Here is a 13,288-nt window from a genome sequence, read left to right on the forward strand (position 1 = left end):
GAGTTTTGTTTGTCATAAGAGGTCAGGATCTGACTGGAAACCTGAAACTATATTTAGCTGTTTAATATTACAGTTGTATATACAAAATCTTTACCACTCTAGACTTAAATATTTCATTAACACTGTAAGAATTAGTACTGCTTAAACTTCTAAAGTGTCATTTTGCAGTTAAGAATTTCATACAGTCACAGGGTTATTTTAGCCATCTCCAGCTCACAGTCTACTATAAGCTGTTTTTTTTATTTCCTAAATGCATTTTTCCTATTTAAGCTAAAAGTAATTTTATTTATGAGCTTGTTTACACTGTTTGATCTGCTTGTATATATTGAAACATGGTATTACCTATTGTTACAGAATGAATCCAGAGAGCATATTGTTGCCTTCAACATGTTAAATTACAGAGCATGCAAAAATCTATGGAAATCTTGTGTAGAGCATCACACATTTTTTCAGGCAAAGAAGTCACTACCTCATGAAAAAAAGATACTGTCACATTATTGGACCCTGGGTTCTAGAAATCCAGCAAAGTAAGTATTGTGCGAAAGCGTGTTTGCTTTGTAATGGGATTGGGAGGATTTGTGTGAGTGATAGCTGAAGTTGAAGCGGCAGAATTCAGTTCTGCCCACAGCTGTGTCCCAGTCTGAATGTGAACCATTTGACAAGTTATATAGCTGTGGGTTCAGTTTCTGCAATGTGGTGTCATTACAATAGAACTTTTCTTACAGTTTCATGAAAAGATGTTTGAATATAAGTAAGTTTTACTGATATTGTTTCAACTTGTTGTTTTGGTTTGAGGTATAAAACCACTTGAAAGTAAAAATGTCATGTAGCTAATGATCTGATAAGAGAATTTACAGAACATATTCATTTTGAACTGTTTAGCCCTTAGTGTCATATGCACACTCTTTTTAATATGTTAGGGCAATTTCTGGAGTGCATCATACCAACCACTGATTACTGACAGAGATGAAAAAATTTGTCACATCCAAGCATTTGAGATACCACTTTTGTGGCACTTCTAATCTTTTATTTGCCTCATTGGGTTCTGCTAGTCATGGAGCTGGTAGTTTCATAGTGGCATCTAAGATCTAGTTCCCCAGAAGTAACATTTCAGCGCCTGTCATTTTGCTAAATGAAGTTGGGATTGTTCCTTCCTGTATGCACCGACAGGGCCCTAATGTCATTAAACTTCATCTGCCAGTTTATTGTCTAGTCACTTGACACTGTGATTTCCTTCTGCATTTCTTCACAATTGACCTTTATTTTTGACATCCTGTGTGATTATCTTCAGCAAACTTTGTTCACTCTTTTCTCTAGATCTCTAGTGAGTATGTTGAGCAGAAGAGCCCCAAACAGATATCCCTCTAAGACTTCACTGCTAATCTTTTTTCCACTATAAATGTAGAACATTTTTTTGTATTCTCTCTTTTATGTCACAAGTTGTGAGAGGGGACATGACCCAAGTGAACAGGTAATTCCTCCAAGTGAGGACTGTATTCTCTAGCTCCTTAGTTTCTTCATGGGCTTAAGTGACCTTGTCAAATATCTTTCTGAAATCTTGAGTAGATGAAATCACTAAAGTGGGAGGTTATACTCTAGTAGTTCTGCCCTTTCATCTTGGAAGCTTTTAGTTTTTGATAAGTGTCAGTCTCAGTGATTTCTTTCATTATGCTGAATTGTTCTGTTTGATTTATCAGGAATTCAGCTACAAATGTGTTATGTCATGTGTCGTCATTGTCGCATGTCCTGTCCCCACCCTCATACTCCTGAAAAAAATTCTGTCATGAAATATATCAGAAATCTTTTATATTAATAATGAACAAAAAAGAAAGTCTTATGTCATCTTTTCTGAATGTTCTTTTTGGTTTTGGAGAGGTTTTTGGATTTGGAGATTTTGGAGGGTTCTTTAGTCGCTTGATCATCTGTAGTCTCTTTAGACTCTCGAAACCTGTTCTAGTGATTTTTAGGAAAGTATTTTGCTATTTTCTGTTTGTAAGGTTTTTGCAGTGTGTTCCCTTAACAGTTTTTAACTTTACATTTAATTTGTCAGACTGATTCTCTCTTTCCTGTTTGGATAAGATTCAACTTTTGAATTATGTCATCATACTTCAAATAGCTTCCTAGACTTTGGTGGCTGGCTGACTTTTCATACTGTCATGTTTCTTTAGATACCACAGAAATTCATACCAAGTGGACTAATATTTCTTGTACATGAAGTAGTTAACCCATGAGAGCTGTCCAGCAGTAAGAAGGCTGGTAAAATAATATATTTTCTGTGGAGTGGAATTCCATGTTTTCACCTAGCAATAGATCATATCCAAAGCAAGTGGAAAAAAAGTAGTTGTAAAAACAGTAATCTAATTTTCTAAAGTTTTACAGATCCATATTTTGAGAATGAGCTCCTCTATGGAGTGATATGAACTACTTCTTACCATTGTGAAGGTTTTGGGGAGGTGACTTTCTCAAAGCTTGTAGGATCATCATGTCCTGGAGTCTTTTTTCTCTCAAATTTACAAACAGATTCAAAATCCATATACTTGTCTGTACATATGTACATACAAGCATTGCACAGCCCTTGTTATGTTAAGAAAGAGAACAGTATGAATTCCAAAGGGTGCCAGTTTAGTATCATTCCAGTTTTTAACATTTTATTTTTGACAAATTTGCTGTTACAATTTCTTAGTAGCCTGTAGCATGCAGGATAGTTCTCATTGTTGAACTAAGTTACTAAGGAAGACTTCTTTTCAAGTAATTTTTATCTTCTGAGGCATTATCTCTGGTGCATTGCTTATTTAGGGTCTTAAGGATTCTGTAGGGAGAGCTGTTCATTGTGATATCTTCCATCAGCTTGATTATATTCTCTGTACTAATGCATTCTTTGGCCTTTTTTATGCCAGCATCGAGCGTGAAATTTAGGATCTATGTGAGGCTGAAATAACTCAGCAACCTTTACTATCAGAGACTGCTAAAGTACGTAAGAAGCAACGGTAATTTTGGACGACTTTCATTAGTTCCTATCAACTTGGTCACTGTCACTCAGCAAATTATTTTCTCAGAAGATTTAAGAAAAGTTGGGAACAAGTCACTTCCAAAGTTATCTGTCATATATTGAAAAATTTTACTTTCCTACTTAATTGTGATTATGAAATGAGCTTACATGTTCCTTTTCAAGGATGGCTCTGAGCTGATGTGGAAGCTACACAACCAAAAAAGGTATTCTGCATTTTCCCTTATTAAAGGGAGCAAAAGTTTGCATTGAGTAAAACAAACAAAACTAACCAAGCAAAAAACCACCCCTACAAAAAAAAAGACACACACACACACAAAACCCTCACTAACCATACCATACAGCCTGGAGGTTTTAAGATGGACTTGTCTTGAATAGTTATTTTCATTCAACTTCTGTAACCCTTGAAGAGGGTTACATTCAGGTTTTACCACCTTAAGTATCAACAGTTTTTCCTCTGGAATTTGTGGCTTTCTTTTACTATGTTCTTTTACACTCGTGTGAGGCATCCTAGCATTTATTGCATCAGTTCAAATAGTTGAACTCTTTCAACCCTTTAGTACAATTTATTATTTGCACATCTCTGTGCCTTTTTCATTTCCCTTAGCTTAAGGCACTAGTGGAATCCCATCTAAATTAGGCTGCCAGGTTTCAATAAATCACCTTATTCTAAAGGCAGGTTGAATCAGATCTCCCAGATTCTGTGAGGTAAGTTCATTCAACATTTTTGGACTGAACACTGAATGATGTCTCCTAGGCGCTTTCTTATTTCTTGCTGAAAAGCTGAAAATGTACCTATTTTTTCACAAAGTATAACCTCAGTAATAGCTGGGAGTAACTGTCACCTCAAGGTATTACAGCCCATTCCAGAAAGGCATTGGCAGCCTCTCAGTATGTTTTCTGAGAAATATCCTTGTATTTGACATCTGAAAAGCAGCTACTTGGAGTTCAGGAGGTAGTTTGTTATGGACCTTAACTGAAATATCAAGAGAATATCTTGTTAAAGTGATTCAGTGGTCAGGGTTAGAGGTTTGTGTTTAGGGCTCTGGCTTCCATCACACGAATTACAGTGCACCTCAAAAGTCACCTGCATTGGAAAATGCATGAACAGGCACTTGTAAAAAAGGAAAACTGATTAATGCAAAATATGTGTAATTCTTCAAGATGCTTTTTTTTGTAAAATATCCTTTTTTTCCCACTTTCCCTCTCTGTTCAACTCATGTAAGACTTCTTTGAAAGAAGTCTTTGTTTTTGTAGACCAGAGCAGTTGGTGCCTTGTCATTGGTATTCAGAAGACTTACAGAAATAGAATAGATAATACAGGCAAAAGCTTTTCCGAAGTTCATGGACTACTAAGCTTAAAAACATACATGGGTAACTGATTTTGATATGTAGAAACCACATATTATGTTTTCCCTCTTCATTTTTTAAATTGGGAAGAGATTTAAAAGTACACGTTTAGAAGATGAAGGAATTAATTTGTTTTAAAATCATGAACAAGATATGTAAAATACTTAATGTAATAAAAGTTTTGGGTTGTTTTTTCTCTTTTATTTGTATAAACAAAAAGCAATACAATCTAAATTATACTTAAGGTTTGGTATTAGCATAAGTAATATTCACAGCATAAACAACTTTTTTTATGCTATTTAAAATTGTGGCATTTCAGCTCTGTAGTAAAGTCCTTGCATATTCTGCTATCACAGCCTCCCATTATGGAGGACTCAGGACTTAGTGATCCAAAGATGGTTTCTCTGTAATTTGTAAGTTACTTCTTTTCCATGAGAAATCCTAGGCCTGTAACCTTGAGGATGAGCAGCTTATCTCTGCTTGTTTTGTGGAATGCTGTGTAAAAAAGATGCGTAAAAGTTAGTTTATCTCTGTTTTGATCTACTTCAAAAATTTCTTTATAATGTAAAATTCCATTAGTAAGGTATTTTTATTGCTTTCCTAGATGAGGTTCTGGTTCTGATGCAACTCTTACCTTGTCAGGTTCTTGTCACAAGAAGCAGTCCCAACCTGGAGATCCCCTTTTCATGTCAGATGGTTTATTCCTATATAATACTATAACAGTTTCTTCCTGTAAGGAACACATCACTCAAATGTGGCTTCCTTCTGGAAATAGTGAGTGGTCTGTTATAGCTCTTATTTGCTGAGGCAGCAGGTAGGTGGCTAAAGTAGTGCTGTGCTCAGTGAATTCATTAGTGAATCGTTACCCCTTTATAAGTTTTAGCAGGGAACACCTAAAATCTTTTGCCTGTATCTGAACCATGTTTTGTCAGGCACTCAGTTCAGTGCCAATAGGACATACCAAATTTCCTGTTTTCCCCTCCATCTTCTTAAACACAATTGGGTTAAAAATAACTCTCAGAAAAAAGTTATTTTTACCCAGGCTTGTGATTAGCATTGTGTCAGGGATTAACAAATAGTTTTATTGTCACAAGTGAAGAACAGCAAATGGGTTTGTCAGAATATAAATGCGTAAATAAGGAGGGATAAACACAGGGAACTCTTTAAAACACATGAATTATAAAATTTGCTTTCGTAAGCATATTTTATTCCATTTGTTTTCTATGCAAAATATTTCACATACAGTTTATTTCTTTTCAGGTCTGTAAACAGCCAGCACTGCAGAAAAGTTATAGGTGGGATGGTTTGGAACCCATCTATGAGACGATCTTTATCTGTTGAGCATCTAGAGACCAAAAGCCTTCCTTCTCGATCACCTCCTGTTACCCCTAATTGGTAAATCCAGTTTCAGCCTTTCCCATACCTTCCAGCCTCTTACCTTTTCTAGTTGTGTGTACTGTAGCAGAGTAATTATGTAGTGTATACCTATATATTTAGTCATTGTTATTCTGAAAATATGTATGGTGACAAAAGAGTGGGTGTCACCTCAACTTTAGCAAGGCTTTTGATACTCTGCCAAAATTTTATACCCATGTTAAGACATCATGTTCTGAAAAGGTGAACAAGAAGATGGTTTAAAAAAAAAATAAAAATGGTTGGATAACTGGACTCAGAGAGGAGTTGTTAATGAGTCATTCTCTACCTGGAGGCCAATAACAAGTGGAGTACTGCAGGATTCTAGCTTGGGACCTGTCCTGCTTAACATCTTTATGACCTGGAGGAGGCAATGGAGTGTTTGCTCAAAGTTTTCAGATTACACCAAACTGGGGAGATGAGTTATTAAGCTTGGGGGCAGGGCTACTATCCAAAGCGACCTTACTAGTCTGGAGAAATGGGCCAATAGGAACTGTAAGAAATTCAGTGAAGACAAATGCAAAGTCCTGGGAAGGAAGAACCCGGTGCAACAGTATTGTTTGTGATGAAACTCTCTGCAAAAGGACCTGGTAATCTTTGTAGGCAGCAAGCCGTACATGAGCTGTCTGGTGTGCCCTGGCAGCAAAGAAGTCCACAGCAACCTGGCAGTATTAACAACAGAACCATAGATAGTAGAATGAGAGAAGTGTTTATCCCCTTTTTGCTCAGCATTTGTTAGACCTTCTTAGAATGCTGCAGCCATTTCTGTGTCCACTAAAACAAGAAAGACACTGACCAACTAGAGTGAGCTCAGCAAAGGTTACCAGCCACCGAGCTAGTCAGAAGACTGGAGCACTTACCCTATAAGGAGAGGCCGATACAACTTTCTCAGCCTGGAGAAGAAAGGGTTTCCCAGAAGCCTGATAACGACCTAGCAATACTTAGGAGGCAGCTAACTAGATGATGAGGCCAGTGTTTTCAGTGTTGCATGATGAGAGCATGAAGCAACAATTATGTGTTGAACAAGAGATGCTCTGTCTGGCCTTAATGAAAAACTGTTCCACCACAAGGACAGTTGAGCAGAGATTGCTTAGAGAAGCTGTGCAGTCTCCATCCTTCAAGTCTTGAGATCTTTTGAGGTCTTTTGGATAAAGCCTTAAGCAGCATGATCTGACCTCAGTTGACCCTGGTTTGAGCAGGAGGTTGGACTCAGATAACCCCCATAGGTCCCTTCCAACCTGGATTATCCTATGATTAGAACTTTAACAATACAGATAGCATTTTAGAGAGGGGAAAAAAACATATCAGTTCAGTGTACTGAACCTATCAGCATGTGATTGCCTATTATACCATACAAAATGTTTAAAAATTGAGTATTTAAAGTAAAACCTGTAGGCCTGTCACAAAGATTTTGGCACGTAGTGGAATTTCTATCCTTTTGCAATCTATGATAAAATTTCATGAATTATTCTGATCTTACAACTTGTGTTTGTGTTCCTTATTTTTAAGGCGGAGTCCTAGACTACGTCATGAAATTCGTAAACCACGACACTCATCTGTAGATAACCTTACAAATGAGATTAGTTATATTACTGAAACGGAGGATGTTTTTTATACATATAAGGGCTCTCCAACATCAAAGGACAGTGATTCAGAGTTCTCTCAGAACCGTAGTCCACAGAGGAGGTAAGGACTTCTGCGAACAACTTATTGCCTACTTAGATTTTTTTAAAAACACACAAAAAAAACCCCCTAACAGCTTTGGTATAAAACAATCATCATTGGTTATAATATTAAAATGAATTCAAACAGTTTTCTGTTTGAATAAGCTTTATTTTGACAAATTGCTAAACTGCAAATGCCATGATACAAAATGACAAGTTAAAAACAAACCATCCCTTCATCTGTAAACAATTCTCAGCAGTTAAGTTTGCAGTAAAATTAGAGAATCTATTAAGGCATGCCTGTTCATAACTGTAATATCCTGTTTCCTAGTAGCTTCTGCAACACTTTCCTACCTGTTACAAACTTTTCCTTTTTTGGTGGGGTGGGGGTAGTGGTGAGACTTATTGAAGTCTTTTAAGAGTTCACTTATGTTCCGCATCATCAGCTGAAAGAGGTAATGCATTTGAGTAAACAGTAGAACATAATAATGCTGATGATCATCAGCCTCCTTCCTCAGAGGAACTGTAGACTGCTGTTCTAAAGGCAGTCTGCTTTTTGCCTCGAGGCATTTTTGCTGTATTTCTTGAGGATCAGTTTTGTTCTTCCCTGTATTGGTCTAACCAGTGCTAAGCTTGCTTCCAGGGCTTGAAGCACCCATCTTTGTGTGCTGATTATTTGTTTGCTCGTATATTACATTTTATATATGGCTTCAGTCTTATCTTAGCGGGGCATTTCTTAATGAATAACTTCAGATTAACACAATATTAACTTCAGAAATAATGTGCAAAGTCAATGATTTTTCAGTCTCAAAGAGAAAACAGCTGCCGTAAAACTTTCAGCTGGTGAGAATACTGTGTATTAAAATGTAAAAATTGTACAAATTTAAAATTGTACAAAATTAATTTGTAATGTTACAAAAGGAAAATGGTTTCTAGTGATCGCTAGTAACTTTAAGGCAAGATATATTTTGAGAAGCAATGTATTAATGGAAGCTGGTAGGTCTCATCTACCTCTGTGATAATGGGCAACTACTAACTGTATCTTTAAACTGGATTTAAACTGTTTTCTTCAAATATTAATACAATAATATTGTTACTACATTACAGCTGAGAGGTTTCTATGAAAGAAGGGAAAAATTAACATGTAACATTTGGAGTTTGTCACTGTGGTGTTTTAAATTGTTTTTTCTATTTTTCTGACTGGGTACTAGTAGTGTCAGTAATAGCTATAGTAATATATAAAAGTGATGCCTTTAGATGTTGTGAATAGTCACAGATAGGAAGCCATGTCTTTCTTGTGTTTTAACATTTACAGATTATACCCTGTTAGAAGTATTTTCTGATTAAAAATAATGAGAGGCAGACTGTGAGAGGAGATGATGATGGTAGAAACGGTAGACAGAAAACTAAGTTCCCATGCTGTGTTCTATGACTGGTGGATTGTGTCCTGCCAGTTAGTATGTTGTTTATTCTTTTATTTTCCTTTTTCTTTTCTTCCCCTCTAGATTTTTTTCCCTTTCCTTCCTGTTTCAGCTATCCTATGCTTACTGAGAATGGAGTGGGAAAGCCTGCTTTTATGCTGTTTCTTAGTGAGAATAGGATGTTCTAATTTTGAAAATAGCACGTTTATATATTTTCTGAGCTTACTGTGGAGAAGATTACTGTTATTACCTCATAAACCAAATTTTGTATATGTCTTATTCTCAACATATTCTTGGTTTCCTGCATATGTTTATAATATTTGATACTCTGCAGGTAACTGAAAAAGTGTTCACATAAATCTGATTAAGTTGAAAGTGTGTGTGTTTTGGAAGGAGAATGTAATGCATGGAACGAATAATCCCCAGTTGTATTGACTGTTAGAATTCTGTGAAGTAAAATGGTCATTGATACTTTCCTTTAGAACAATGGAGGTAAAATATACAGTAACCATATAAATAAAAAAAGTTTCTTCTCTGCACTGAAGTTTTCAACAGTTTATCAGTCCACATTCCAGTTTTTCTTCTTTTATATTCTTACAGTAGATATTACTTGCCTTGCTCCCCTTGTTGAAAGATGTAAAATAAAGTCAGCTAAATATGCATAGTAAGGTCTTTACCTAAATGCTTTATTGAAAGAAGGAATCTTACCCTATCAGCTAAATCTATTTTATAAGAAAAAAAGTTTAACTTGCATATCTTTGATATTAAATATGGATACTTGTCCTGGACTTTTGCCACACTTGAGGACTATTTAGATATCAACTATAAAACACCTTGCAGTGTACTGATATATGTTTTAAAGCCAACCTCCCTATTTTTGCCATGCTGGTCTTAGGTGGATTTGAGTTGACATAATCGAAACATGTTATGGAAAAAAACAGATTGGCAATTTCAGTATTTCTTTTTCATTAGAGGAGAGCCAGGCACAGCTTCTCACAGTCTAATATACATTGTCTTTAGAGGGCTCTCTTTTTACCACCTAGCTTCCTGATTGAGACTATCAAAAAAGGTGTTAGTTAATGCTAATTATAACTAGTTAATAACTTTGGTATGAAAAAAATCTGAAACGTTTTTGGGAAGCTACTAGCTAAGAACTGCAAGACCCTGGTTTTTAACTGCTGTATTGTTATGTCTGGGACCTCAAATCTTAATTATAATCATGTAGCTGCTTGGTTTTGTAAACTAAATATATTCACAGAAATGTCAGTTTCTGTATATGAAGCTCAAGACTGTGCAAGCTGCAGTTAGCAGAGGATATGGCTCTTCTCTGTTTTTCAGGCTGCCATCAGCATTTCAGGGGTAGGGTATAGTTTTCAACTGTTTCACTTCAGCCCCTGGGTAAGGTCTTAAGTCCTTTTTGTCAGAACAAGTGGTCCAAGATAGGCCTGCCTTCAGACTGATCTGTTGTAATATAGTGCTTTTTGAAACAAATACACAGGTAAAACTTGTATAACAAGACTTGCTGTGTGCCTAATCCTACCAAGGCATGCTTGGAACCTCGGTGGGTATCAGAACTGTAGAAGCCACCACTGCTGGCAGAGTTACATACACGTGCATTAGTTTCCCTATATACATTTTTTTGCCTTCTGAAAATACCATGTATAATTATTTTCTTAATAATCGATTTTATTCCATGCTGTGTTTACTCACTTAAGGGAATCAATCAAGTTCTATTTTCTTTCTATAAAACAGTACACAAATTAGAAAACAAATTATGTGGAACAGCTTTTAGTTTAGAGAGCATAAAACATATCAATTAACATTCTTTCTTCTGTTTCTTTAAATGTACTGTATGAACATGTCAACACCTAGAACTATGTTTACTGTTAAATACTTTAAATGAGCATGCTGGAGATGAGGGTCAAGAATATTTTGTGATTCGTTACAGTGTTTCTCAGAAAAACACAGTAATTGTTTTAATGTGCTTTATGTGAATGTTCAGTCTTCTAACTGAAAATGAGATATATCTTTTAGACTGACTGGGAAAAAGAAAATTAGAAAATAGAGCAAATCATGCACTGAGGTGAACTACAGAAAGCCAGGGCAAGCTTGTGAGTCTTGTGTTTGGTGTAGCTTGACTGCTGCTACCCAAATTATCTAAGGTACTTTCACATTCAAGTACAAATTGAGGCTCAGACATAGTGAAAGGAAGCAATTTTTCTCTCTCAGATTAGTGTCTGCAGAAAAGATTGGAGCTGTCTATTACATATGTATTATAGACAAAAAATTGCTCTAATCCCAAATTAACATATATTAAATAGAGCTTTATTCACAGGGCATGAATAGGTTTGCCTATCTAAGACAACTATCTCAAATCACAGCTGCATACAAAACCTGTCATCAAAGATAGTGCTGAAGAGGACTTGAAGAGGATTTTTGTTTAGCCCAGGGCTCCTTAGCCTTTGTGAAGAAAGCCTTCCCTGTCAGTTCTTTCTCCTCTTTGTTGCCCTGCTGCTGTGCATCTCATCTGACTGCTACTGCCAGTGAAAAATTAACACTAACTCAGACATGGAGCCCACACTGAGCCTCCTGAAGTCTCACAGGTTGCTTTTGGTGCTATACCATGCTTTGTTATGACTGTGCCTCAGCAGTTCAGAACAGGTAATCTAGTCTATCTTCTGACTATGTGTTGTCATCACTATATTTATCCCATGCCCTGCATGCATATGTATATGATACTACTATGGTTTTGTTTTTAAAATTATTTCAGGAATAATATTGAGATAAAACATACTAATTAGTAGGTCACTTATTTGATAACTGTTTTTCAGTTAAAATTGTCTTTCCCTAGTCTTGTCTTCAGTTTCCCTGAAGATATTTTTCTTGAGAAATTTGCATTTTCTTCTTTGAAGACCAGCTGCTACTGACCTACTACATTTCTTATTTTAAGTAAAGTAGAAAATGTCTCTCTGTTTTGTGAGGTTACATATCTTCAGATATCTTTAAACACTGAGACATACATTAGGGAAGAGTTATGAAGTCTTATGGCTTTCCTTTAAAATAGAAAATAAATTAAGTTCTATTATGAGGCTTTATTATTTTTAAAGCTATCTCTGTGGAAAAGCTGCTTTAATTTGTTGGGTTTTTTTTTTTTTTCAAGTTGTGTCATACCAACAGGCTACCTGGCATAAATCCATCCTGACCATCTGCTGTCCTGATAGGTAGCCTGCATAGAGTTCCTGGAAGAGGTTGCCTTTGAGAAAAATCTTTCTCTTTCAGTGGAACAGGTTTAAAAAACACCTGGTTATTTTTAAAGGCTGGTGGACTTCTACAGGGAATTCTTTTTGATTGCAGTTTTTCCTTTTTACCTGAAGATTACCACTGCTGCAGTCTGTCTTGATAAAGGTACCACTACAGTTGCTGAATATGGAATAAGGAAAGCCTCGCTGGTATAGAGGAACAAATCTTTGTTACTGATTTGCCTTTCCATGACACTAATGCAATCTGTATGTTACTGTGGAATTTAAGGGCAAAAGACTACAGTGACACCGTTTAAAGACCAGGTTGGAAAGTTGAAAAATATCTTTGTTTTAAGCAATAACCTTCAAGTCTAAGTTGGCTTTAACTAGGACAATAGACTGATTACATTTTGGAATCAAGTACTCTGACATGCTTGATCTTGTATCAGTTATTAGGTTTTGTCTTGAAAGCCTGCACTGTCCATTCCCAGCGCAAGTTCTGGGTCTCAGTATTGAGATCTTTAAGAAAAAAAACAAAAAATGCTTATCACACTCAGTAGTTCATGTGTAGGATTCTTCACCAGTGGGCTGTTACAAGAAAAAAAAAAAAAAAATTGAAAGAAACTATCTTACCCTTTACCTTCAAGTAAATAAGTGAAAATTTAAATGACTAAAATAAGTTCGCTTCTTTCGTTATGTTCAAGTATTTCTTGTAAGTTAAAAATCTGTAGATGCAAATGTTTTGGTAATATGCATTTTAAACACTTGGTGAACTTAAAATGCCAAGGTCCAAGGTTTGCCATGAAAAGATAAAGACATGTAACCAAGTAGTATTTAAGGAGCTCTAAATTTCCCTGTATGTTCCTTTCCTTTTTCTCAAGGATCTTCTGTTGCCTGAGGTGTGATACAGATGTTCACACTTCAGAGTGCAATGAGAAATGAAAGTGAATGAATGACAAGAAGTAAAACCTGAAAACTGTGTTCTTTAATGCTCTTAACCTCCAAGAATCCAGCTACAGGAAGCTGCATGGTTTTCCACCAGCCGCTATGAAAAGGGGAGAGTATCCTCCACTCTTTCCTGTTTATGGATTTAAGGTTTTAATCTGGTTTTGTGGGAAGACCATGCATTGTTGAGAACATCCACACTTGCCCCCTAACTGAGTGTTGTCTCATTAAAGCAAGCTGGTGTTTCTT

The 13,288-nt window shown here is 36.1% G+C and overlaps 1 protein-coding gene across 1 annotated transcript in view; it reads left to right on the forward strand.

Annotated features, from left to right (window-relative positions):
* PTPN3 (protein tyrosine phosphatase non-receptor type 3) overlaps nucleotides 1-13,288 on the forward strand; it is a 129,642-nt gene that overhangs the window by 77,120 nt on the left and 39,234 nt on the right. The window contains exons 12-14 of the mRNA XM_074897808.1: nucleotides 355-527; nucleotides 5,618-5,752; nucleotides 7,280-7,456. Of these exons, the coding sequence (XP_074753909.1) occupies nucleotides 355-527; nucleotides 5,618-5,752; nucleotides 7,280-7,456 (485 nt within the window). The remainder of the gene's footprint in view (nucleotides 1-354; nucleotides 528-5,617; nucleotides 5,753-7,279; nucleotides 7,457-13,288) is intronic.

This window comes from Athene noctua, chromosome 2 (genome assembly GCF_965140245.1).
Source record: "Athene noctua chromosome 2, bAthNoc1.hap1.1, whole genome shotgun sequence".
NCBI classification, from domain to species: domain Eukaryota; kingdom Metazoa; phylum Chordata; class Aves; order Strigiformes; family Strigidae; genus Athene; species Athene noctua.